This window comes from Thermobia domestica, chromosome 18, assembly GCF_964235325.1.
Source record: "Thermobia domestica chromosome 18, izTheDome1.hap1.1, whole genome shotgun sequence".
Taxonomy (NCBI): Eukaryota; Metazoa; Arthropoda; class Insecta; order Zygentoma; family Lepismatidae; genus Thermobia; species Thermobia domestica.
Genome location: NC_137471.1, coordinates 17,857,991 through 17,885,438, shown reverse-complemented (window position 1 = coordinate 17,885,438; position 27,448 = coordinate 17,857,991). Strand labels below are relative to the sequence as shown.

General features: G+C 38.1%; 1 protein-coding gene across 2 annotated transcripts in view; it reads right to left on the bottom strand.

The window, feature by feature from the left end:
• The window catches only part of LOC145675635 (carbohydrate sulfotransferase 11-like), a 73,318-nt gene that overhangs the window by 12,224 nt on the left and 33,646 nt on the right, over window positions 1–27,448 (bottom strand). The window contains exon 5 of one of the 2 annotated variants that reach the window (XR_014129173.1): window positions 15,484–16,958. Coding sequence is in view for 1 of the 2 variants with exons in the window: in XM_081746183.1 (XP_081602309.1) it covers window positions 16,301–16,958 (658 nt within the window). In the remaining variant the exon portion in view is untranslated. Of the gene's footprint in view, window positions 1–15,425; window positions 16,959–27,448 lie in introns of those variants that run through there. The other variant, XM_081746183.1, reaches the window with a different exon arrangement.

The window sequence follows — 27,448 nt, the reverse complement described above, 5'->3', positions numbered from 1 at the left end:
TATTAGTTATGCGAATTATCGATGAGATTTCTTTACAGTTCCCAGAACAACGTTCGTTTCTTCAATAGATTGAGTCGGAAAAATAATAATGACAAGAGTTACCTGGAGGCGGTGATCAAAGCTAGCCCAATTGCTACTTACTGATCACCAATATCAGCACTGCAGACTAGTTCCAAGGGCACAGCTTCAGGCTGCATCGTGGACAGCAACCGATCTCCAATAATCCTTCAGGTCGCTCGACGTGAGGTGATCGCAGACTTCACCCACAGGCATAGATTTACCCAATAGCGACCTTTTTAAGTCGACAGCAAACTAGAAGCACATCCTCAACTTCAACTAGACGGACGTAAGTCAACCGTGTAAGTCGTTGTAGCAACTCGTCAACACCGAAGACCACCGGCGATAATCCAAGGAAATGCAGCGGGTTCAAAACTGTAAGAGGAAGACTGGAGGCGGTACGGAGTGATACCTACACCGTCACAGACAGTTTATCCAAGGAAATGAAGTAGGGCCGAGCCGGAACTGGAATCAGGAGAATGGTTCCTGATGTAACTGCAATAACTCTACACCAACAATGTCATGACGAAAAGTTAGAAAACAGCAAGTAAGACCAGGGCACAGTAGCAGGGAAAGACAGTTCCTGTTATCATCCCAAGGAACGTCAACACCACGGACGAAATTATAGATGAGGTATTATCGTTTATCACAAATTACACGGATTTTTACAATATCAGTTCACTGTACCATCTCCTATGTAAAATTCTTGACAGAAAAAGTTATATCGCTATGCCAGTATAAAGAAACTTTGTTTTCAAAAGATGGAACGGCGCACTATCCACTATCTGTCGACGCCATGATTTCAGTACAGAGAGGTAGAACAAAGGAGAACGCGCTCAGAGATCCCGCTCGTTCTCTGATTGGCCGCTCCTAACTACACAGCATAACGCAAAACTAAAATAAAGATTTTAATATTAACTTAGATATAACTAAATGAAAATAAAATTATATAAATGGTTATTCAATAATGTACGTCCACAACAAATTACTCAGTCTTAAACGAAAATACAAACTCCGGTTTTCAAACAACTAACGCCATCTCTTGGGATTGAGAAATATCCACTCGATGCAGGCCATAGACTTACAAAGAAAGTAGCATACATTAACTACACATACTGGCCCAGTTGTCGACCATCTTGAATCCTTCAAAAGGGTCGAGAATTGGGGAAAAATAAAAACGAAAAGAAATAACACTAACTAAGAGCGAATTAAATGATTCTATAAAGTAATTTCTTTGAGAAAATGTAACGTTCAAAGAGAATCGTTACAAATTGTACTAATGTAGTAATATTAATTAATGGAGGCAAAAAAGTGCGCTCTTTACTCATTAGTCATATTTTGAATTTAATGGAGCTAGGATGCGTCCAAAGCACGTTACAAACAGAGAGGTTAGCATGCAATCCAAGTAATGACATTTGTTCGTACTTCATGAACATAGTTATGGTTCAGATAGACAATAGGCAAAACAGCGGTAACAGTTCCAACGTGGTAGTAACGAATGTGTATGTTACGAATTTCAAGCGCATAACTTTTTATTGTTTCCTATGCACCTAAGTATGTGTAATGAATGATGAAATCAGTTCAGACACTTGTAGCATTGATAAGAATAATGTTGGCGAGACATCATGGCGCAAATAAATTGAAATTTGTCAAAATAGGTTTGGTAAGCTGGAATACACTTTAAGTAAATCTGTTAGGAAGTACAAATATTGGTCATGGCGCGTTAAACATAAGCACAGTGAGAAACAAAAGTTGCGTAAACTAAAACGAAAAATAAGAAGGATGCACAAAATTTTGCGATTTTTTGAAAAAAAATTCAAAATTTGTTCGTAGGAATTTTAAGAAAAGGCAAGGTGAGCGCAAAGGCAATTGCATGGTGGCAAGCATTATTGAAAAGATCAATGTTATTGTTGTAGAAAAATCACAGTCAGAAAAGGTAAGTGAAAAAGAAAGTAAAAAGTCAAAATCTTGTAAGCATCAGAAGTTGTTCAGAAAGTTAAAAGTTAATGCGGAAGGAAACTATATGCAGCAAATAGTCGTCAAAAATCATGATGGTGTCCGTGAAAGATTTGAAAATCAGGTGAAAATACCGTGTTGTAGCAAAGCGTTGAAAATTCAAAAGAAATGTAACAGGAAAGCCAAAGCTAGGTTAGTCAAACGAACTTGTGTTAGATGGTTGAAACATCTGGTTACAGTACTAATGCGTAATCATACGGGGAAATTGAAAAACCAGTTTGATCAAAAAGGTAAATTCAGTGTTTCATTCGAAATCAAGCATAAAATTGCCAGCAATAAAATTTTGAAAGGAAATAAGTGCAGTAAACAAAATTACAAAATACGTGGAAACCGCAAGTTAGTGAAGCAATGTGGTAAGTCGAAAGTTAAAATTTCTGCTAGTATACAACTCGATGTTGTCATTGTGGACGGTGAAAAATCATATGCGTACGCAAAGTCAGTGTTTATCAAAGTAAATATTTGTTGCAGAAACCACACAGGTAATTACGAAGGTACGTTTATTAAATGTTTTGGAACGAAATTCAAAATTCCTGTTGCGCACGAGAAACAAAGAATGGGAATAGGATAAAAATATATGTTTGTAAGAAACCGGACTGTGTACATTTTGGAAATTTGACCTTAGCGATGTTTAAGATTTCCGAAAATTACAAAAAAAAATAATAAATAAAATTTCCTTCTTAAACCGTATAAGAAATAGAGAAAATTGGTGAATTGTTAGATCCTTTAACTGGTAAATCAATTGGCTCGCATTCTGTAGATCGACTTAAGGTGTGGAAAGCAACGAAACAAACTCGAAAGATTTGGTTAGATTTAGCTGTAAAACACAGTTCTGAAAGGTATCACGATGTAATCTCAAGTGAATTTAAAAATTCAGATTTAGAAAGTAGTGTTGAAACTGTTCTTTGCAACGCACTAACCACAGTGCCAGTATGTTTGTCTCAAAAGGGTCAATCAAGAAGTAATAACAAACGGATACACAAAATTTTAGAGAAATTATTGAACGTTGACAAATATTTGAATTTTCTGTACTGTAAAAACCTATGTTCATCCGAAGTATTGGAATTTGCATTGGTAAATTTACAAAATCCTTATGTGTTATTGAATGAGCGGGTTCAAGCAATGTAAAAAAAGGTTATTTGATATGATGTAAGCAGGCATCTGTGACCAGCGATGCGACTTCCAGATGGCAGTTGATATTTTATTTTCCAAAGTAATGGAAAAACCAGTAAAGGTATATGCCAAGTCATTGAGATGAGGTTTCCCTCCCATATATTTTGGGTAATATAATATTTCTTTATAGCTCTGAGTAAGCAATTTTGGTAAGTCCCATTCTTTATTATTTTAGATTTTAACCTTGTGTTCTATCTTCCGGCCTCGTCTCGGGATGGGAAACAAATGATTTATTGTGGGTAGGTATTTTCAAAATTTAGCAAGGCCGACCCTGTCGAATGGTGAGAGAGAAGCACAACTGAATTATTACATTGTAAAAATTTAGCTGTGAATCTTAAATGCGCCGATAAATTTTATTAAATCTCGACACAAGTATATTATTCAACACTATGTGAAAATAAAGTTTTTAATATGTAATGTGTTTTGAAAAACTATTTACTAATAAGAAAATTTATTTCGTATATTCATGCCACTGTATTATTGCATTATATTTAAAGTTAACTAATAAGTTAATATTGTGTCGTTTAAATGCTGTATCTTGAATCTTTGAACAATCAAAATAATACATTATTAAAAGTTATTTTGAAAGTTAGCTATAAGTAAGTGTATATACGTATAAGAATACTTACTTCTGTATTTTATATTTCATTTTCTCTAAAATGTTGAAAATTTAATATATTTAGTGTAATATAATAAAAATATTTAGTGTAATATATAACAACACGAGTCAGACACTTACATATACAAAAAGTTAAAATTTTATTATTTATGTAATGGTGTACGAGTTATATAGGTCATTAATTACAAATAAATATATGAAAATTATATATATATATATTATATAAAATAAAAATATAATATATAATCAATATGTTATTCAATTTGTATTAAAATATTGTGTTATGAGCAAAGATATTATCTTGTACTTGATAAAAAAGAAGCCCATTTAAGATGAATAGCCCATTTACGTTTGTGTAAAGTGTTAGTGAACCATAATATATCAAATATTAATAGTGCAAGAAGGAAGAGGAGTAATCATCGGAAAAATATATTTTAAGAAGAGGAATATCTGAAGATTCCAGGATTGATAATCTTCGAGGAAGATCATCGTCCCTCCCGCGCGCCATGTGAGCGTGTGTCCTCCCTCACTCGCATTCCATTTTAAATTCCCTAGTCAGTGTCATCTGAAGTGGAATAAGGCTCTATGCACTATACGTTGACGCAAACCTTATTGTTATGGTCCTATCTTTTTCAAAGTATTGGCAACGATGTGTAGTGGTGACTTGCATTACCTGCTCAAGACACAAATGAACGTGAAGTGGCTGTGACCTTATAAAAAAATAGTCCAATCAATTCCAGCGTAATCGATGTTTATTCCTACTATTTTTAGTACTTTGATTATGTTATTTTAATGGCGAATAAGAATGAAACTCGTCAATGTGTATATTATCTATCAAAGAGTGTTTTTCAATAATAAGCGTAGTCAGTACTAGGCGTAAGAAGACAGACGCTTTGTACTCTACGCGCGAAGACTAGCAATTGCGCCATCATGATGTGATTTGAAGAAGAGACAAGATAATCGAGTGTAACAATAATCAAAGATAAATTAAGTAATCCTTCATGGTTTTGTGAAGTGAATCATATGAATACATTCCACTGTGAAGCTAGTTTCACGATGTGAACGTTATTGTGAAAATTTATTGAAAGTTGGTAAATATTTAGGAACACAAAGTAACTTAGTTAATAGCCATGTGAATTCTCATTGCGAAAATCTATGAGATATATTCGAAAATATTCAGTAAACTTACTATTCCAGTTAATCATGCTAACGCTAATAATATGATAATTAATAAGTGGAACGACAAAGTTTTTCATCGTACTACCAATATGTTGTGTATCATGTAATCTAGCTGCATGTTGTATAATTGGAGGGTCCAAGTCAAGACAACTTGAATGGAGTATTGAATTCATCATCGTCCTAAAAAGAAGATGAATCTGTAAAAAATTCGTCTACAGGGAATCACTCCAATGTCCCCCCCAAATTTCATTAATGTACAGTTCAGTGAAGTGCTAAGTAAATGACGTGTGCAAGTGGTAATATATAATCAAAATTAATACGAGCCGGCAACAATGTATAATTTCATTTTAAATCAATCTTTCATCATTTTTTAATTTTTTAAATAAAATTCAAAATGGGCTAAAAGGTTCTGAGTATATATTCAAGTAGGGTTATCAATAAAAACATAGTAAATGGTGTACACGTAAGTAAACCCAATATATGATGTGTTTTTGACCAAATAAAATTTACTTCATGTACTTGTTTTGTTTCCAGTTATCTTTACAGCATCTCTTACATGAATCACTGCAAGATTGTTAGTGTTATATATAGGTATTTGTATGCACTCTGTAAACATGAAACTGGCGTATCAAGGATGGTGGGTACGCGCAAGTGCAACCTCAGTTGAGTTTATGTTGGATCGTGATCTAATTCAGAGGTTTGCATGATTTTTAGCTCTAACCACTACCACCAGCAGAGTGACGTGCTTGTTCGTTTTAACCACTAGGTCATCTTTAAATATAAAAATAACAGCCCGAACATGAGAATCGAACCCAGGCCGGTCATAAAGTTAGTCTAACTTTGACACGAAGACAAGAATCAACGTACAACCATGTATTGTTTGTAAATTAGTATATTTATAATGCTAGTACAATATACCAGCAGTGCAACAAACTGCTAATGTACTATGTAGTTTACATAAATATACGTATCTAAATATAGCAAAAGCATCGTAGAAAAACACGTTGACTTATTTGCAAAGGTAATGTCCAAGAAACAAGAATATTCTGATTTGTGGCATGTTGTGGAAATATTTTTAATTTTATCCTACAGTAATGCCTTAGTTGAGAGCGGGTTCTCAGTCAATAACACACTTATTGTACAAAACCAAACCGTAAATTCTCTCATAGCACAGAAGTGGATGCACGATGCAAATATGTACTATGGAGGTGTGGAATCTGTTCTATGGATCAAAGAATATTTCTGTCATTCTGTTCGTTCAGCTCGGAGACGCTATGATGAATACCTTAAACAGAAACGAATCCGAAATGCAGAGGAAAGTAAAATCAAAGGTGAAAAATAAAAATTAAGTGCTTGAGTTAAGAAATTGGAAGCAAAGCAGAAAAAAATGGAATTATGTTACAAAGAAGAACAAGACGCTCTCGTAGAACAAATTCAAGAGCTGAAAGCAAAACGAGATTCAGACGCTCTCGTAGAATAAATTCAAAAGCTGAGAGCAAAACGAGATTCTGCTTGAAAGTGTAAATGTGAGGATTAACATGACTCAGAGTTGGCAATATTAGCACTGATAGTATTACGTCTTAGGGACAGTTATTAATATAGTCTTGACAGCATTATAATAGGCACACAATAAATTATATATTTCGTGTTTTACATAATTAATTTTTGCTTAATTTTCATATTTAATCTTTACAGTAATTAGATGTCATTTTATTTAGTTGTGTGTTATATAAAGGATTAGAGGGAAGCTACATTTATTAGGTTAAGTGTTGTATATAAATATTTAGTGTTTTGTATCCTTTTATGTGTGACATCGAATTAATATTGGTATAGTTTAATTATGCTGCATATAAAAAGTAAACTTGAAATATATTCGTAAATGTGAAATCATGGAAGAAACGTACTTGGAAACTTGGAGTTTCGTATGGACGACGAAACGGTTGAAAAAAAAGAGAACTTCGAAGCTCAACCTTTGTTCCAGCAGAGAGTCGCACTTTTTGCTGCTTGAGTGAAGCCACTATTACCATCTTCATTTTGAGAATAGTATACGATAAAAGTTTAGCTGTCTAAGAAAGAAATAAGGTTTCGATTTTAGTCCCTAGTATGTGGGTAAGATACAGTGGGTCGACTAGACACAAAGTCGGAGCAGCGTATTGTTTTCCGAGTTCACGAAAACTTCGCATGTACATACGATTTCCAGAATAGAATAGAGCGTGGATTTTGCTAGCCACGCCTACTTTTGGCAACCTCAATATGGATAGCGTGGCTTGGCCTAACGAATACCCCGGCTGGCCAAGTGAGCCTAGAAAATCCAAAACTCTGCACCAACAGGAGCAGCCGACGGAACCTGGCTGTTTACCCTAAAGATGTCACCTCTGTCTAATGTATGACGTAGTTTCACCTATAATTCTTTATATCAATTTGTAAAAACTTTCTGGATAAGGTACGATGTATATTTAGTTAGTATTTCGTTTAGATGAATGAATAAACACAATAAAGGCTTATATCAATATATAACCTGTAAGTGGTGACGGTACTGTTAAGTTACGTGTAATAAAAGACGTACCATATATTTTTTAGCTCTTGCAGATGCCAACCTGAGGGAGAGAGGGGCGTCTTGAAAGGTAATCTGTATGCTTACAGATGTTTACAGAGTATGACAGCGCCACACAGGCTGCATACTAGTCTATTTTTATGTTATTGAAGTTCTATATGTATGTATAATTATCATTTAAATGCTACAAATCTCAAAACAACATTCAAAACTTCCAATGTTTACTACTCCAACCCCTCTCGGTCATACAGGTGATAAGTTTGCTATTCTGCCACCAGGAGGCAGCAGGGGATGGAAGTTGACATCGAAGTGAGTGTGGAAGAAAAAGTGATATATTTTGTTTGTGCAACGATTTAAAGTGTGAAACTTATGAGTTACCTTACATAATGCATATCAGCAGAAATCTAGTTGTGTTCTCCTTAAGGTGAGCATATAGCCTTTTAAACATATTTAACGAGTGAAAATTTATTTCAAAGAAACTACTCCAAAATGTGGAATTTGGTCAAAATGAGGTCACACAGGTGAATCAACCAGCTAGTGCAACTATCCTACACCCAGGGCCGCCCACAGGGGGAATGTATGGCGCAAGCTGCGCCATTGAGAAAAATTTTGGGGGGGATTTTACTCTACTTTCGAACTAACAATTTTACTGTCGGAATAGCATTAAAACACGATTTTGAGAAGCTAATTTTCAAAAATTTTCCGGGGTGAACCCCCGTACCCCCTGCTTCGATACTCGATGAATGAAGTACCGCGCAAGTAGCCGTATGAAAGGAAAGGTTGGTTTGTTTTAAGAGAGAAGGGCCGCCCACACGAGGGATGAATGGTGCAAGTTGTGCCATCGAGAAAAAAATTGGGGAAGAATTTTATTCTAATGTCGAATAAGTAATTTAGCTGTCGTCAGAATAACATTGGAACACGATGCGATTTTTTTTTTTTTAAATCTCGAGAATGAATCCCCCTACCCCCTTCTTAGAAACTCTATGAATGAAGTACCGCGCAAGTTGTTATATGAAAGGATGGGCTGGTCGGTTTATCGCTTTGTGTAGCTAATTTACCCATTTTTTGCTGGGAGCATTTATTTATTTCTTATTTATACCATGTACGACACTTAATAAGTAATGCTGTTCAATTGCTACATGATGTATAATAAATGAATTAATGATAATATTTTGTATAGTTTTCTGTTTGTGCGATTACATTTTCCAGGGCCTGCGGTAAACTGAAAACAAGCTCAAAAGTGGCATCACTTTGGGGGGGAGTGCGCCATCAGCTTTGGGGGGGATGGGCACCCCTGCCTACACCCCTCTCTACCCCGGCATTTGAAATGTGGACAGCTCTGCAGCGAGTCTTCGGAACAACAAAGAATTTGCCGGTTGTTAAAACAACAAGATTCGAGGACTCGGGGTTAGTTGGTTATTAATTTTGAGAGAGTACGCGTCGAACCTCGGCTATTTCTCTCATTGGGCAATAATAAGTGGTTTTAGACTCGTGGGAAGGACGCACAATGTCCTTCAGATAGTACAACGGCCGATAGTTTGTTTTCGGTGTAGCGAGAAAACTTTAAGAATGTATTTCTGCGAGTGAATGTGTTTGCATCTTTGAAAGTGAATTAGTATCATGTAAATATGAAAGTGACGAACTATGATGCAGGCTTCTTTTATGTTTGAGTGTGCTTGATAGCATAACAGTGTATTTCTCAAGTCGTGCAAATAATACACTGCGTGAAGAACAGTGCCAAATAGCTTCGCGCCACTATGTTCAAACCAAGAGCTGCATCTGTCACATATAAATAGCTGTATATATATATTCATAGCGCCTCGTAATTTGAGAATTAACTTTATTTTGTGTCGTGAGACGTTCTACATGTAGCCCATGAAAAATGCTTATACAAACTCTTCATTGAGAGGCGGCGTCATGATATGAGGTCAACGCCCAGACTAGTATTGACAGGCCCCTAATGTTTCCCGTCAGAGAGGACTAGTTGATGGTGAACACCTTCGGCTGATCATTCAGTAGAGGAGCCCAGGAAGAAAGAGGAAATCAACCCATTCCAGATAATTCTACAGGATGCTGAATGGTGCAAGACATCTCCCCAAACCGGAAGTGGTGGAGGAAACAAGGACAAGACCGGAGACACGCCACTGAAGAGGACACGCTTCAGAAGAAAATACGCGTGATCATGGACATTGAACTTAAGCATAATCAAAGGCATAATAACATAAGTTACGTAAAGTCAAAATTTTTAAAATCTTTTTTTTTTCACTTGTGTGTGTGAGTGTTAAAGTGTACGGTGTTATTTGATACATGATCCCCATTAAAGGATTAACAGCAAAACCTGGAGAGTCTCGTTTATCTGCACCCTCAGGACAGCACATGATATGTGCAAAATATTTAACTGTACCATGTTTCTTTACAGGCTGTGCATCATGATCAGGGTAATTCCATGAATTCGTGTGATATAATCCTGTTTATGTTGTGAGCAATTTCCGCTCAGGTTCTGCGTTAAAACCACCAAGGACCCTGAAATCTAGAGTCTCTGTTGTAAATTACATAATCTTTTCAAAATTGTGCATTTTGCATACTTTCCTTTGCTCTACCGACATTTACATTAATTCTTTTGGCCTTCAGCCTTTAAATTATATGCAAGGGTCCAAATCTTTTAATCCCCACATTTGCATACGCAATTATAACTTATTCCTCCCACATTCTCATTCCAAACCATTTTACAAGAACTTGGCTGCCGTACGCGTGGGGCTCGGCACACGTAGACCTGAGAAAATTTTATATCCCTTTTGCTAAAGTTTGCTTGGTTTTTGGAATGGTTGTGGCATAAAAATAACATAAATTTTGTCATTTTCATTTGTTCTTTTTATTTGGTGATGAGGCCACACCAGCATTCGGGAATTACTCACCGGATTCATGGAAAATGATATAAGCCTGACGCGGATTAGATAGCTTTCTTTCAGGTTGCCGCGTGAGATCCAGAAAGTTCCAGCTTTATTTATATGTGTTTCTTTTTATTGGTTAATTCCATTTGATTTGTTGTGTTTGAGATATATTTGAATTGTTTACCCTTTCGGAGGGGAATTAAATTGGTTGAAATAGTGAACATTTGGAACCTTAGAGAATTTAGAGCTTTGTTTTCGTTTTATTTATGGTATTAACGCGAAGCCAACGTAGAGCTATGGAGGGATCCGCGGACAGTAACTTGAATCACTTTGAGGAACTTGGACAGGTGATGGAGTATCACTCACCTAATTTGCATACCGATGACGACGCGGTTGTAGAACAGGACGCTTCAGGGCAGGAAGTAGTTCCATTAGTGAAAAATAATGTACACACAGAGGGAGCAATAGAATCGGAGCAGGTTAGGGATCCGATTCCGTCCACCTCCGCGCAAGTTACTGGTATCGCTTCTGATCCGTGTCTCACTTCTCTTTTGAACATGTTAAAGGAAATATCTGGAAAATTAGAAAAACAGGAAAAGAATCAGAAAAATCGCTGTTAGAAATTTCTGGGAAACTAGAACAGGAAGAAGAGAAACAAGAAAAGTCACTATTACAGAATTCAGAGAAACAGAAAAGATCACTATTAGAAATTTATGAGGAACAAGAAAGGTCATTGTTAGAAATTTCTGGTAGGTTAGAAAAACAAGAAAAGGCGCATGAACGTGTCATGGAAGAGATCACGCGTAGACAGGAGAACGCTAGTGAGAGATTACTAGAGAGGTTAGAGACAGTGGAACGAGAAATCACTGTCAGTATTAAGCAGGAACTGTCACAAAATATCCACGAGCTGGAAGCTAGGTTAGAAACCGCAGCGAATGCTGTGGAGACTAGAATCACCGTGTCCTGTCAGGAGCTCAAAAACTCCATTCACGAGACAGAGGAACGTGTGCACCAATTAGAGGTAAATAGAGAAAATAAGATAGAGGAAATTACCGAGGTTGTTAGCTCTGTTCTCTCTAAGGTGAATCGCGAGGTGAATCACTTGAGGAATGATGTGGAGAAAGTAGGTGACAATATAGCTGCAGTAACCAACGAGGTCGAAAGTGTAAAATCGAGTGTGGGTACTGTAACCGGGCAGCTGCATGGGGTAGAGAATTCAGTGGGACAATTACAGTCTAAGTTGAGGCGTGCCGAGCTTAGGTGGGAGGAACAGTTGGAACTATTAAGTGATACGGTACGGGAAAATAGTTCAAATGCGAATGTTGCAGCCTCTGTCTCGAATGTTGGATCCGAGACACCGGTTGCAGGACCGAGTAATCCGTGACAGTCCCCAGAGCTCTCGAGGCAAGGGAGTTCGGATGAGCAGGCTGCCCCTCTCAACAACTCAGTACCACAGCCGTGCCAGTTAGCATCTGCACTCGGTTTCTTGCACCGTGATCTGACCTTACCGACATTTACAGGGAACGAGAACGAAGTCCAAGCCCACAATTTTCTCGTGGAGCTTGAAAGTTATTTTGATCTGACCGAAGCCCCAGAAATACGTAGTCTCGCGTTCGCGGGGCGATGCTTTAAGGCCATCTCACGTCAGTGGTATCAAGTGACGGTGGGGAAATGCAGAAACTATCAGGAACTTGTCACCCACTTTCGCGATTCATACCTTAGTGAGGAGAAACTCGCTTACCTCCGTGCCTCAGTTCTTACCTCCAGATTCGAGACACGGAGAAGTAAGAAGCCAACAGAGTACCTGTTAGAGCTGTTACATACTAACAGCATCCTCGACCTACCTTTGCCCCCCAAGTTTTGCTTCGCGTGCTTCCACGACAGCTACCTTTCTCCATCTATGGCTGTATTGTGTCGTCGAAGCCGCGGACTATTGACGAACTTTTGAACATTGTCAGTGAGTTACAGAGTACTTATCAGCCACCGCGCCAAAATAGCGGGAGGGGAATCAGAACATGCTCACCGTAGAAGAAGAAGAATTAGGGCAGTCTTCCCCCGAAGAGAAACAGTAGGCCGAACAACCCTTCACGTAATAACAGAAGGAGCCATAGAGATAATGGACCTTACCAACAGAGGGGTAATAGAAGAGGCAATCCGAGAAATGGCTATCAAAAGGAGAATTGGCAAACAAGAAATTCCGGTGAGCAGACTCGAGATAGCGGGGTGTCTCGAAATTTGGATGACAATGGGCGAGGGCAAAGACGGCGAAACAGAGGTCGCAATAACAATAATAGTTCTAGAAACAGTGACTACGCCGCAGAGATGAACGAGCTCCGGATACATGAACAGAGGGCTGGACCGTCCACGAGACCTAACTCGTCTCGTACAAACTCGAGAGCTAACAGCCCTGGGAACAGCACACGAAGCTGAGAATTGTCCGCATATTCTCAGAGCGGTGGGCAGAATATTAGGGTACTGAATATTCTGGACGTACCGGTGAACTATATTTCTGGGAATGTGCGTAATTCAAGAGTAGAAACTCATATGTAAACGAAGAAGAAGAAAGTTGTGAGACGTTAGTGAAGGAATTAGAAATAGTAGAAAATGAGAATTGTGAAAAATGTAAAGAAATCATTAGCATGTCACACTTCTCTCGTGAAAGAAATAACGTCATTCGTCAGCCTGAAATTTTTCTTTTATTAAGGAATGGTAACAAACTTAGTTTAGATAAGAATCTTTATGAAGAGACGAATGCGATATTTCGAGACTTATTGGACTCCTCGGCTGAGAAACTTCCCACAAACAAGATAGTTGTTTTACCGGAAGTAGAAGTCGCGGTATTCGGAGAGAAGGTTCTGCGTTAAAACTACCAAGGACCCTGAAATCTAGAGTCTCTGTTGTAAATTACGTAATCTTTTCAAAATTGTGCATTTTGCATACTTTCCTTTGCTCTACCGACATTTGCATTAATTCTTTTGGCCTTCAGCCTTTAAATTATATGCAAGGGTCCAAATCTTTTAATCCCCACATTTGCATACGCAATTATAACTTACTTTTCCTTCATTCTCATCCCACACCATTTTACAGCATGCTGTATTACGTTTTATTGTTTTTTCAAGCAAACATGTATAATTTGCAATGCCAAGGTGTGTGGTACTGTATCATACCCTTATTATATACTTACATGTTAAATTTTGTGTGAATAACAATTACTCCAATTGAACATAACAAATATGTAAATGGTAATTAAAGGAATGTGTTGGGCGGGTATGGGGATAGAGGATGCCATTAAAAGATGTATGATAGAACTTATCCTACACACATTTATATTCAAGAATTCACGTCAGGGGGAAAACAAGAATCTGTGTCAGCGAATGTCAGGGAAATCAATTTAACATTTTTGTGAGAACCATATATTTTAAGTAGCTATGAAACAGGCTAATGTGCTTGATGAAGTTTTGGGAAGATATCGAACAGAACAGCAACAGGCAGTGGCTGATATTCCAATGGATGAAACGGTGATGAAATGTCCGTCTTGTGGTTTGGACATAATTCTCAACAATAGAAGAGAAAATAATGGAAAATACATTGGTTACATGTGTTATTCACATTATCGTGCAGCTATTTGGTTCTCTAAACAGCTGAGAACGTTGAACTCACCGATGATATGTGTATTCAGTGTGCTCCGGGTATAAAGAAATTAAATTTTAAGCTTCGTCGAGGTTCTTTCTTGCCCTACTATCCAGACCAGCATATTGGTTGTGTTGTTGGATGTGATGTTTTTGTTCCTTGAAATTTGGTAATCAATGTAATTGCTAAGAACTCAAGACCGGAGACAGAAGGTTCGAACCCCGTACCTACCAGAACTTCAGAAAACAGTTCGTTTGACAGTGGATATGGAAGTGGGAGTAGAGGTCACGAAGAGGTGGAGTTTCATAATCTGCTTCTGCTAGTCAGTATCTGAGACAGCGTTGCCAGACTCGCAGCTCCGAATTATTCTAAAACCTGATCGAAATTATGCTAGATCAGGCACCAAAGCTTTAACTCAACTAAACTAGTGCAGTCGTTGCCAGACTGAATGGCGTATATATCGTATAAATGAATGCAATGTGTTTGTTTACATATTTTGAAAGAAAATTACCTCGCATCTTAAGAGGAGTTGGGAATTGTCTGCTGGGGGGCAGATTTTTGGTAAGTCTCGGACCTTTCATTTGAGGAATACAGATGGTTATGAAGTCAGAAATAAAGATGGTGAAGTTGTCAAAAAGTTGGGGGAGAATGGCCCCAATAGCTCCGCCCATGCCTCGCAGTTAAAGGATTAGAAAACCCTGGGTGGAGCCAAAAAAAAAAGCCCAAAGTCGTTTCTAACTTATTTCGGAAAATAAGATAGCCTGTATGGTTTACCGACTGTGTGAATCAATGGTAGAGGATACATTTCTGCCGTTCTTTTTCTTCCCACGACCAACTTCTTTCTCATCTCCAGGGTTTGCGGCTTTTTGATAAACTTGCTGAAATTATGCTAGATTTGGGCAGGATGCTAAAAGCAAGATGCTAGATGCTAAAGACATGCAAATTATGCTAGATCTAGCATCATTATGCTAGATCTGGCAACGCTGATCCGAGATCAAACACAGCTGGGAACATGTGAATAGAAGAATAAGAATGAATGATAATTTCTTTAGTAATAATGACAGAGGAACTACGATTGTTGATAACAATAGAGAAAATTATACTGTGTACGATTGGAATGAATATGTCTTACTGTTGACTGAAAGAAAGGATAATCCTAACAAAGGGAGACAGTTTTACACGCGATCAAGGCTGCAATTTCTTTATGTGAGCTGACAATGATGATAGTGCCTTTAGTGGAATCCGTTCATAATAGCTTTGACAATGGTGTAAATGAAGTAAATTACAGTGCAACTAGACGCCTTATGATCTAGAAGTGTATTGCTTACCGTACACTTTACATACACATACCTGATTTAATTGCTTACCATAAGTAATACCATTTGTGTACCCTCTTCGATCCTCGATTTACACATCCTACAAGACGAATTTAAAACTTTAAGCCACATATACTTGATACTACCTCCAGGCAGGGGCGGATCCAGGACGGACTTCTGACGGGGGGGAGGTGGATTGTAATACTGCTACTTAGATGTACTTTTAAGAGCTCCAAACACTGGGATGAGCTTTATTTATATATAAAATAAGAAAGTTTCCTTTTCTGCACAGAGAAAAATCCGTTCTCCGGACAGCGTTGTATTGTACAAATATACGGTATCCTCTTGCTTACTATAGAAATCAGTACGGAGCATACGTTATCCGTATGCTACATAGGCACTGTCCTGAGATGTTACATCATGGCGTTGCAGGATGTCTGGCATCTAACAGTTTTTCGTATATCACATGCATATACTTATGTTACCTTCGTCAGCTCTATGTTATATACGTCCATTTGTATGTGAGACCCTGACCACCTACATTGTTTCATACAGAAAGTACGTATAGATGGAACACTTATACAGAAAGTATTATAAAACATGCGTTTTCAGTTATACATCTGCTGTACGTTAAGTCCAAAAACTACAGGAAATACTCATGTGGCCTACGTTTTTAAGTACGCCACCTACAACTTTTTTCTCATTGTGGGTTCCCCTGGATCCTCCTCTTCCTCCAGAGTAGAACTGTTTCAAAATATGTGTGCGACCTATTGCAATACATTCGGAGTCAAATTTTAAGTTTTTGGTTTAAGCACTTTGATAGGAGCTAATCAGTCAGTCAGTCAGAATTTTCAGAGATAAACTAATTTCAAGCTTCGGAAACAGTTTCTAGCAATGGATTTAGGAGGCGAGAATTTTTATTACAAAATTCCAGGAACTCATTTACCGTGTACCCGAAAAGTATGAAATCAGCATAATACAGTTTGTAGAGGTCTAGTAAATCTTCACAACCAATTTCAGAAAAGAACTTTTGACGTAGATCTTTCGTGGAGCCGCCTGGAGTCTCGTGAAGAGATTTGAATTGAATATTTTGTATTCCAGTCTTTCTCAGAATGAATTCTTGGTCAACCGAAGCAGATTCCAGCTTAACAATAGCGTCGTAGTCGATAAAACATGGCAAACATTGCATAGAATACGGGACCCAATGAATATCCACAGTCCCTGGTTTGTTAATTAAAATGTAATGTATAAACTCACGAAAGGACGGAGCAATCTTCACTGTTTTATTTTTATAGAATAAATTATGGCGGTTGATCTCTTGCATGGCTGCTGAGGGACGTAAGAGGCGTATTATTCTTGGGTTGTGAACCCAGGCTTGATAGGAATAACGTCCATTGCCCAGAATCCTATCTCTGTAGGCAGACAGAAGACGATCAAAGGGATGCCGCACTACAAGGAACTTGAAGTACTTTTCTATCGCTGCTTCTAGTTCATTCACTGTCTGCGCAGACAACCGGGAAATTTCTCTGAAAAATAGAAAAACAAATTTTTACTTTAAGATTCTCAAATAATACATTAATTTCTGAAGAGTCCTAATCTGCCATTGTCAACATATTACAATATATTACAGAATCATTAGTACATTGCATTTTATTCTCTTGAGCAATTCTCAAAATTATTGATTTTGACTCTTTAGCTCTGCCCGTTGGCTTTTGCTCAACTCTTGGTAATTAAGATAATTCCTTCCTTAATTTCTCCTTCATATGTTGAAAATATCGGAAGACATAAGTATATATGCGTCTATATGAATGTCTTCTTGATAACTATTTTAATTGATGCTATTAGTATTACTACTAGTAGTATTGTTATTTCCAGGAGTAAAAGTGGGTCTGGAAAGGTAGGGGAACGGTGGGTAGCGGCAGGGGGGTCACGTCGTCCCCCTGCCTATCTTCGCCCATTGTACTCTTTTAGGAACTCGGGCGACGCCGTACATATTTTTTGGAGGTGGTTGGACGGCATCCCCCCGCGTTCCCCCGCACTTTTACCTCTGGTTATTCCTGAAAAGGTAGCTTTTAGGACCTTACTCTAGGTTTTGTGTCTTGATTCTTTTAAAAATAAGAATATTTTTTGATTAAATATTTTCATAAGTATTTGTTCTTGTTTGAGGATAATATGATAAGTTATAAATATACCTAAATTACTTTTGTTTGTGTTATCAAGGAGATACCCAGAGGGTTGAACAGACACAAATATATGGGCAACATGAACTATGCAGGCACAGCTGTGAACATCTTTGTGATAACTCCGCTGTGTTCTATGACGTGTTCCGACTACCGAGTCGACAGATAACGGAAGACTTTTTCCCGATGATTTCCGAAAGAACTTTTACAGTTCGGATCGGTTCGTGTCCAATCAGAGTTAACTCAAAGATAATCACTTCTTCTTAGGTACCCTCGAAGGAGTTCTAACTCAGTACGCATGCTCAACCTTTGAACTTTTGAATTCAGAATATGCACACGAACAGTTGTATTATACTGCGTGCATCTTTGCACATGATGCACCTGGGTTCTTTAAATACTCAGATGCCAGACTATTTCCTGGGAATTACTAAGTAGATACGATAGATCTGCGAGATATACACAATTAGCTATAGTAACTCCTGGCATTTTTTAAGATCCTCCACTCTGCTCAGGTTCATCCTCATAATCGTGCTTTGCCAGGAGCTTGTGATTGGCTCTCCACAACGACCCTTTCGAGAATAAGTTCTAGGTATCCCTACAAGTTCCCTTGGCTGAAAGCTCTGTTCTTCAATCAGCCAGCTAACACCTAGCTGTTATCTCAAACCGTTTTGTTCAAGGCTTGATATTTTGGTAAAACCTCGAGTAGTAAACCATCCCGGTCGTTTTGGACCCAGGTTTGGCTGGACACCGCTTCTATGAGTAGTACCACTGCCTATGAGACAGGCGATAAGGGTCTAAAGCACGGCCAACAAGAGATAGTCTCTGACGTTTCTTACCACATGCGGTGGGACATTGCAGCCCCTACTTTGACACCAGTGTTACCAACCACGATCACTCTCTCTTATACTATTAATTAAATTGCCACTACAGTTGCACCGAGAAAAAAAACTTGACATGCGAGTAGTGGCAATGTCACTGCGAGCTGTCAGAGACGTTCTCTTACTGGACGCACTATAGTACCCAAGGTTTTGCATCGTTTGGGCCGTAACTAAACAACCCTGGAAATGTCATACACATTCTAACGAAGTATCTGGTCTGTTTCTCTCCCTCCGAGTCACTCAGTTTTAGAAAGTGCTTATTTCGTGTTGTGTTCCTATCTCTCGTCACTGTGTGGTTGCAGTATTGTAACTAAACTGATTTTATATACAATTTTACAGACAGTTACTTCTCCTGCTTTTGGAACTTGTACAGTTTTGCTTTATGTAATAAATGCAGTTACTCTGCAAGGAAATAGACTCTTTAATTTGCTTGGCTGTGAGATATGGTCTAACTTGACTATCTGAAGCGTAGTCTTGGCCAAAGATAACGCTACCCCGTAAAGCTAAGAATTTCTTTTTGGTTACTTGCTCCTCTTCCTGTTTGCGATTTTGCTACTGAATTACAATTAGGTTGCAGAGATTTTGACTAATCAAGTAAAAACCGCGCCTGGCAGCCACACTATGACAATGTTTAAATTTAATAATATAGCTGTTTTCCGAAGTCTTGGTGTACACTCATGTCCAAAATGATTGTCGCATATCTATAACTGTCTTCTTGTAAGAATATAATTTGATGATGATTTTACAGGGTACTTTTAATACTGATACTATGTGTATAATCGGGAAATGTATATTTGTGGTAAATTTCATAAGAAAATAATTATAAATACGAAAATTAGAATGAGTGAAACAAAATGTTACTAAATGGACAAGAAAGTTTTATTTTCGTTTTATTGTTCTTGTTTACTGTCCTTTTGACATGAAATTTGCCATATACATGTGTTTGCCGATTACACACATACTAACATTGTAAGAAATGCCGAGTGAATTTGTGATCAAATTATATTCCTACAACAACATATTTATAGACATGCGACAATAATTTTGGACATGAGTGTACATTGTAGGTTGAAATCGTATTTAATCAAATGTTTTAGTGATTTACATTTAACTTTTTAAGTTTGCCCATAACTGACTTATGGTTACACATATAAAATGTAATCTTTTAATTTCACGTCCCACGGTATGTTATATAGGTTAAAGGAGACGGTGATGTGAGAATGAATTGAATGGAAGAATGAAGAAAGTGGGAGGAAATAGGAAAACCTTAAGAAAACCCTCACACATTGTGTTTTCCCACTACAAACAGACTTGACTTCAGCTAGAATCTAAATAGTAATCCCACGCACCAGAAGTTAAGATTCTATTCCTGAACTAAGATTTTATCGATATAAATTTTGTAAGAGTATGGTGAATGGATGCATGTTTAAAATGGGGGCTGGCCATCGACACGTTAGCGTAAAAGATACTAACTTCATTCACTTATATTGTGAGTCCAGGTAAATGGCAACGTTCCATTTTCATTTAACGTTGGGCGTATAAAGAATGTACAGCCCAAACGGCTCGTCCTATTTTATTTTATTTTTTTAAATCCTTCATTTAAGCTATATCCAGTGTTCGAAATTGAAGTCTGATGAAGTGGTATGTTTCAGTACAATTCAGCGTAAATACACCCCCTTATTATAAAGGAAAATTTCGTGAACGCAAGAAAAGCGATCAAAAGTAGGGTTATGTTGATTACAATTTTCCTTAGGGGGGAATATGCCATATCCCCGCATAGGGCCCCACTTCAAGCACTGGCTATACCTTATTAAGTATTATCGTGTTGATACTACTACATTGAACAGCTGAATCCACACATATTATTATTTCAGTATTAGTTTCCCCGTCAGTAAGTAGTGCGGTTCTCATACAACATTATTTGTTCAGATTTACAATTCGTTTTGCTACATTTTATAGACAACTAGGTATGACGTGTTACACTCATTTTGTTTCCTTCAACTCAATAAGACCCACCGATTTGTATGTTTCATCTTTGGACATTTTTTTTTTCCACAAACGCTAATATTTTAAAATTTATAAAACATGACTCGTTGAGAAAATTTCCCCGGGCAATTAAAAAAAAAACTCATCCCCATGCGTAAAACAAACAACTCCCTGAAATTTTTAATGAGAATGACTTATGCCATGTCATAGGATTGTAATTGAACAATTTAATTGAAATGAAATGAAATCTGTAACTTTTACGTACCACGGTTATGCCGGCTAGGCTAAAGGAGACGGAGATGATGAGAAATTAATGAAATGGTGTAATGAAGAAAGTGAGATAATCCCGAGAAAACTTACGCGCACGATGTTTGTCCATCAAAAAGTTCACTTTGCCACTCATGAAAAATTCACCTACCCATGAAAAGTCCACCCATGAAAAATTTTGGGAATCTAAAATAAACCATGCAGATAATTTGTTTCACAGAATTTTCGTTTCTTCATAATTGTTCCCATAAAATTTTTGTTTGTTCACGATTTGTAATCCATTTATACGAAGAAAAAAAGACGGTGCCAACTTCACAGAGCTGAAAACTTCTCAGAAATAGAAAATAATCCATGTAGATCATTTGGTCATATCTTCTTCACGATTGTCTGTACATTTTCCGTTATATACGATTTATAAATAATTTATACCGAAAGCAAATTCGGCTGTGGCAACTTCACGCACCTGGAATTTTTTTCGGAAATCGAACAGGAATTGATAATAAACTATATGAGACATTTGTTCACCGGTTGTTCGCGATTGTTCACATAAAATGTTCGTGTGTTCACGATTTATACATAGTTTATACCAAGCAGAGGCGGCCTTTGGGGGTGGCGACTGGGGCATCCGCCCCAGGCCCCATGATAGGATATTCTCTTGTCACAGTCAACTCAAATATGCGGGGCCTCTGCAACATTCTAATGTACCGTAGCTTAGTGTTAACCCTTTTAAATTCTTGCCTTTTTCGGCGTTTTTCTTTTGTCTCGGATAAGCAGCGACAGTGACATTCCTATTTATCCTAGGATCATGGTTTATACCTCGTTTTTCTCAGAATGGAACAGCCTTTCAAACGGTACCACTTACATGTCCAGATAATATGCCAGAAGGGAATTATTTGAGGAAAAATCGGGATTTTTTTTACAAAAAAAACTTCCTCAAAGTTTGGAGCCCCCTGAGGCTCTACTGGGTCTGCGCACAAACCTCAAAAAATTTGGAAAAATACTACGTAGTGTACTAATTACTTGTGACAAATTCGAATTTCCTGTCTTCAATAGTAAGGGCGGGAAAATTTTTTACCCATGTTGAGAGAGTATCAAAAAACGCCCAGAATTTCCCTAACATGCACCCTACAAATTTTAAAAAATTTCTGACCCGCCCTTAATGATCGTAAAATTATGGTTCATACGTCGTTTTGTTCAGAATGGAGTAGCCTTTCAGATGGTATCACCCGCATGTCCCTCGGACATCCCTAAGGAAGGAAAAATTGAGGAAAATAGGGATTTTGCTGAAAAAATCCCTTTTTTCCGGTTTGGAGCCCTCTGGCGCGACCCTGGGTAAACATAGAGATCCAGAAATCACTTTCAAAAATACTACGTAGTGTACTAATTGCTTGTGCCAATACCAATCTCCTATCTTCAACACTAAGGACGAGAAAAATATTTTCCTCTTCTGCGAATATTCCCAGAATGTCCGAGAATACCCTATATAAATTTCAAAAATTTCTTGACACGTCCCTAATTATCGTAGGATCACGATTCATACACCATTTTCTTCAGAATAGAGCAGGCTTCCAGATTGTATTACGCTCATGTCCCTCGGACGTCCCTAAGGAGGGAAAAATTGAGTAAATAGGGATTTTTGCTGAAAAATCCCTTTTTTCCCGTTTTGGAGCCCTCTGGTGCGGCCCTGGGTAAACATAGAGATCTGGAAATCTGGAGATCTGGAGATCTGGAATACTACGTAGTGTACTAATTACTTGTGCCAAACACCAATTTCCTATCTTCAATACTAAGGACGGAGCGGGAAAAATATTTCCATCTTCTGCGAATATTTCCGAAATTTTCCAAGGATACTATACAAACTTCAAAAATTTCCTGACACGTCCCTCATTATCGCAGGATGGTGATACATACGTAGTTCTCTTTAGAATTGAGTAGGCTTTCAGAAAGTGCCACTCAAATGTCCCTATCATGTAGCCGAGCGGAGCAAGAATCGCGAAAGTGGGATATTTGGTCAAAAATATCCCTTTTTTTTTACCATTTTGTCCCTCTGAACCCCTTTTCTATGTTGACGAAAAGATCCGAAAAAAATCTCATAAAAACTAATTGGTTCACTAATTGTTTAGGGAAAATGTTAGGATTCTAGGATTAAAGAGAAGCTCACCTAAAAGTGTTGAAGTTAGACCTCAGTAAAAAAAGGGAATTTGTAAATTGATGACGTCATTCCCCCTAAGTTCTGACGCTCGGAAGCGTATAGACCCTTCCAAGGCTTTCTTGAATGCCTCTTCTCTTGGAAAATAGAAAAAAAACGGAACTAAATAGCATTCTTAGTTCTCTTTTAATCGAATCTTTAAGACACTACAATATCGGTCGAAAACGAACGAAAAAACTTAAAAGGATTAAGTGAATACTTTGGCCAATAATACGGTGTGGTGGATTTCTTCGGAAACCAGTTTTCATAAACCAGAACTTCTTACTCATTATTTTACTTTTAGAAGCCTTAAATTCCCGAAATCTACACCATTACTATGAAAGCGTTTAGCATGATATTTTTGGTTTTAAAGTACCGTAATAATTACGCCCTTGAGTTTCGGATTAACAATGGGTAAGCAAACAAGGCAACGCTAATACCATGCACGTGACTCTAAATGGCCTTATCTCAACTTTTCTTTGTTGTCGAAATAGAGTGAGAAGTCATGTTGTTTGTTGCTTTTGGGTCAGAAGAGTGGTCCTGTTGCTACGGACACCTCTGAGTCATCGCTTCCAAGAAATAGCTCCTATTGCACGCCTTGTGTAGGACCTCAGTTTGGCTTCGGAATTCGGACCGCGCAGTCGTAGTGAGATGTGGATACGTAATATTATGATTAGTGCGTAAGTGTCTTCCGATTATTCGTTTATTGGGCAAAGAATAAGTGTCCATCATGAGTGGCAGAGACAGAGACAAATTCCGTAAATACGAAAGTGGGGCTGCGAAAGCCAAGAAACGGAAATATAAAGATTTCATTCAGAAACAAAAGGGATCTTTGGACAAGTTTGTTGTAGCGGTAAAACCAGCGGATCAACACCAAAAACTTGAGAACACGGATGATGATTTGTCTGTGACTGTGAGCGACCGGTGTGATGCGACAGACCAGGTTGTGATACCAAGTTTTGCGTCCGACGAAGAAAACAAACTAGCCGGCAACAAAACTGTTTCTACGCCCTGTTGTCCCACAAGCAACAATGAAAACTTGGTGCAATTCTCTGGGGACAACGTTGTTGTAACAGACCCAGAAAGTGACCTCTCCTGTGAAAGCGCGACCATTCATCTGCATACTTCTGACACTCTTCAAAGGACGAGCACACTGTTCGAGGACATATACGATCCAGGTAATTGGAAACATATTAACAGTGAAGTGCCTGACACGTTAGTGGAGAAGGATCCAATCAGGCTAAGTGACTGTGAATACCCAAAGGACGAAGGTAACAGACATTTTTCGAACAATTTCTTTACACGGAGGATGCCGAACGGAGAAACAGTGGATAGGCGATGGCTAAGTTATTCGAAGATCAGAGACAGAGTATTTTGCTTTCCTTGTAAGTTGTTTGGCACGACAGCTACTAGAGGCCAGTTAGTAAACGAAGGCTGCTGCGACTGGAAGCATCTTGGCGATAAACTTCAGCACCACGAAGTTTCTGTAAATCACGTTAAGTGCATGACAGCGTGGTTGGAATCAGCTCGGAGAATGTCCAATGGTAGCGCAATAGATAACATGATGCTAGAACGAATTAGAAAAGAAAAACTGCATTGGCGCGCAGTGTTAACAAGAATTCTAGCTATTGTACAGTACCGGTACCTTGCCCGAAAACAACAGCGCATTTCGTGGGAGAACGGAGAAACTTTATGCGCCGAACAATGGTCAGTGTTTAGGCTTAGTTGAGATGCTGGCCAAATTCGATACAACCATGCAAGAACATCTCCGCCGAATTAAGAACGACGAGGCTCACGATCATTACTTCGGGCATAGGATGCAAAACGAGCTTATCGACCTGATGGCGTCAGAACTAAAGGGGAAAATCATTGATAAAGTGAAACTTGCTAAATATTTTGCCGTCATCCTTGACTGCACGCCTGATGTTGGGCAGAAAGAGCAATTGTCCCTAATATTGCGTTTTGTGGACGTATCAGATCCGGAAGTGAAGGTGGTAGAGCACTTCATCAAATTTCTGGATGTGGACAATGCAACAGGAAAGGGGTTGTCTGAAACTCTTCTTGCCGCACTGGCGAACCTCGGTCTGGACATCGCCGATTGTCGTGGCCAGGGGTACGACAATGGTGCGAACATGAAGGGAAAACACCAAGGAGTTCAAGCGCACATTCTTCGCATGGACAGTCGAGCATTTTACACTCCGTTTGAACCTTGTTTTAGGAGACATGTCTAAATGCAACTTCCAAGCAGTGACGTGTTTTGGTGTCATACAGAGAATATATAAATGCTTTGCTGCCTCGGCTGAAAGGTGGAAAATTCGGAAGAAACCGTGCCTTTCATGACTACAAAATCACTTTCAGAAACGCGGTGAGAGTGCCGCCTGGAAAATGTGAAAGCGCTACGTTGTCAGACGAAAGAAATCAGGGAGGCACTGTTGACTGTCGCAGATACCGCCAATGATCCGCTAGTAAAAAGTGAAGCCGAATGTCTTGCAAATTATGAGCTCGAAAGCTTCGAGTTTATTCTGAGCTTAATCATATGGTATGACATTTTATTTGCTGTGAATGCTGTCAGCAAAACTTTGCAATCAGCTGACATGCAGCTCGATGTGGCAATACAGCAAATCAAAGGCCTTGTTACTTTCTTGAGAAAGTATCGGGAAACCGGATTCTCCGATGCTATGATCGCAGCAAAGGAAATTGCGTCCGAAATGAACATAGCTCAGAAATTCAAGGAACGAAGAGTCAGATGCAAGAAAAAACAATTCGATTATGAGGGTAACGACGAAGAAACATCTTCGCCGGAAGAGTCCTTCAGAACAGGATATTTCTTATGGATAGTGGATCAAGCAATTATCTCAATGGAAAAAAGATTTGAACAACTGGAAGATTCTGCTTCAATCTTTGGATTTCTATACAACTTGAAGGGTTTGCAATCATTGAACGACGATTAGTTGTTAAAGTGCTGCTTGGATTTGGACAGCATGTTACGCTCAGAAGATTTACGCGATTTGGACGGAATTGACTTGTGCGCAGAATTGAAGATTTTTCGAGAAATGCTTCCTGGTAACATCAATGCCGCCCAAGAGTGTCTTCAGTACGTTTGGCCCATTCGAGATTCATTTCCTAACATCGTTATTGCATACAGAATTATGTTGACAATTTCTGTGACAGTTTCCAGCGCGGAAAGAAGCTTTACGAAGTTGAAACTTATCAAAAACTATCTACGATCAACAATGTCGCAAAGCAGATTGTGTGGTATAGCTATTTTGTCCATCGAAAAGGAAGTTGCCTCAACAATGGACTACGAGGACCTTATCAACGATTTTGCACAGCGAAAAGCCAGAAAAGTGGACTTCCGTCTGTGACCGTCAAATCAGCTACTTCGTAAGTCAGTGATAGTTTTATTATGTGTTCTAGTTTGTTAATCTTGCATGCATGTAAAATGTTTCCGAATCATTAATGTCGTAAGTTATATCGACCCCCATGCCATAAGAACCCCTTAGCCCCTCAAAAATTTCACCTATGTTTCCTGGCTTGGGGGGAGGGCTGGATTCGCCTACCGAACCCCCCGCCCGGGGTCCCGCATACTACTAAGGCCGCCTCCGTACCAAGAACAAGATACAATATTGAAAAATACGATATAATTGAAGATAAACCATGCAGATTGTTTATTCGTAATTGTTCTCATATAATTTTCGTTTTTTTACAATTCGTAAACAGCTATATTAAAAGCAAAAGAGACGCTGCCAACTGTACGTACACTGGGAAAAAAATCTGTAGTTAGTTTAAATTACCAAATATCAATATAAAATCATTTACCCTTCATTTTATAAGTTGATATACGTTTTCTTAGATTAAATTACAAAATTTGCTGGTTGTTTTACAAATGTACAGTAAATTTATAAGAAAACGTGATATTTTTATTGATAGAAATATAATTTTACACCATTTCATGTTAGTAATTTTACTTTATAGGTGTAAATTGATTTACATAGAGGTTTGATTTACAAACAGATTATCACCGTTTTTTTGTAAATTTACCTATGAATTTTTTTAGTGTAGCAGACCTTATTTTCAGAAATAAAGAATTCGTTACCCCTTTCTTTCTTGTTTATTGATAAAATTTCGTTTGTAAACGATTTTTTAAAAACAATGCAATAAATAAATAAAATGAAAGATACGAGCCACTACACTAAATTTTCTCGCTCAAATAACTTTAAGTAAATCATTTATACTGTAGTTGCTAATGAAAAATGTTGTTGTGCAGTACGAGCGAACTTATAGGACGTTCTTCGAAACCTTCGTCCTAAGAAAATTCATTGCAAAAACTAAACTACCCCTTGTAAAGATTTTTTCATAAGAAATTAGTCATTCCAGATATTGAGCTCACTGATGAAATATCTGTTTATATTTTAGAAAATTGTCAAAAAAAAATCAAAACTATATCTTGATTTTTTCACGGAATGGATTTACTATGTACCTTTTCTATCTCTCTTTTCATGTTACGTATGACCATT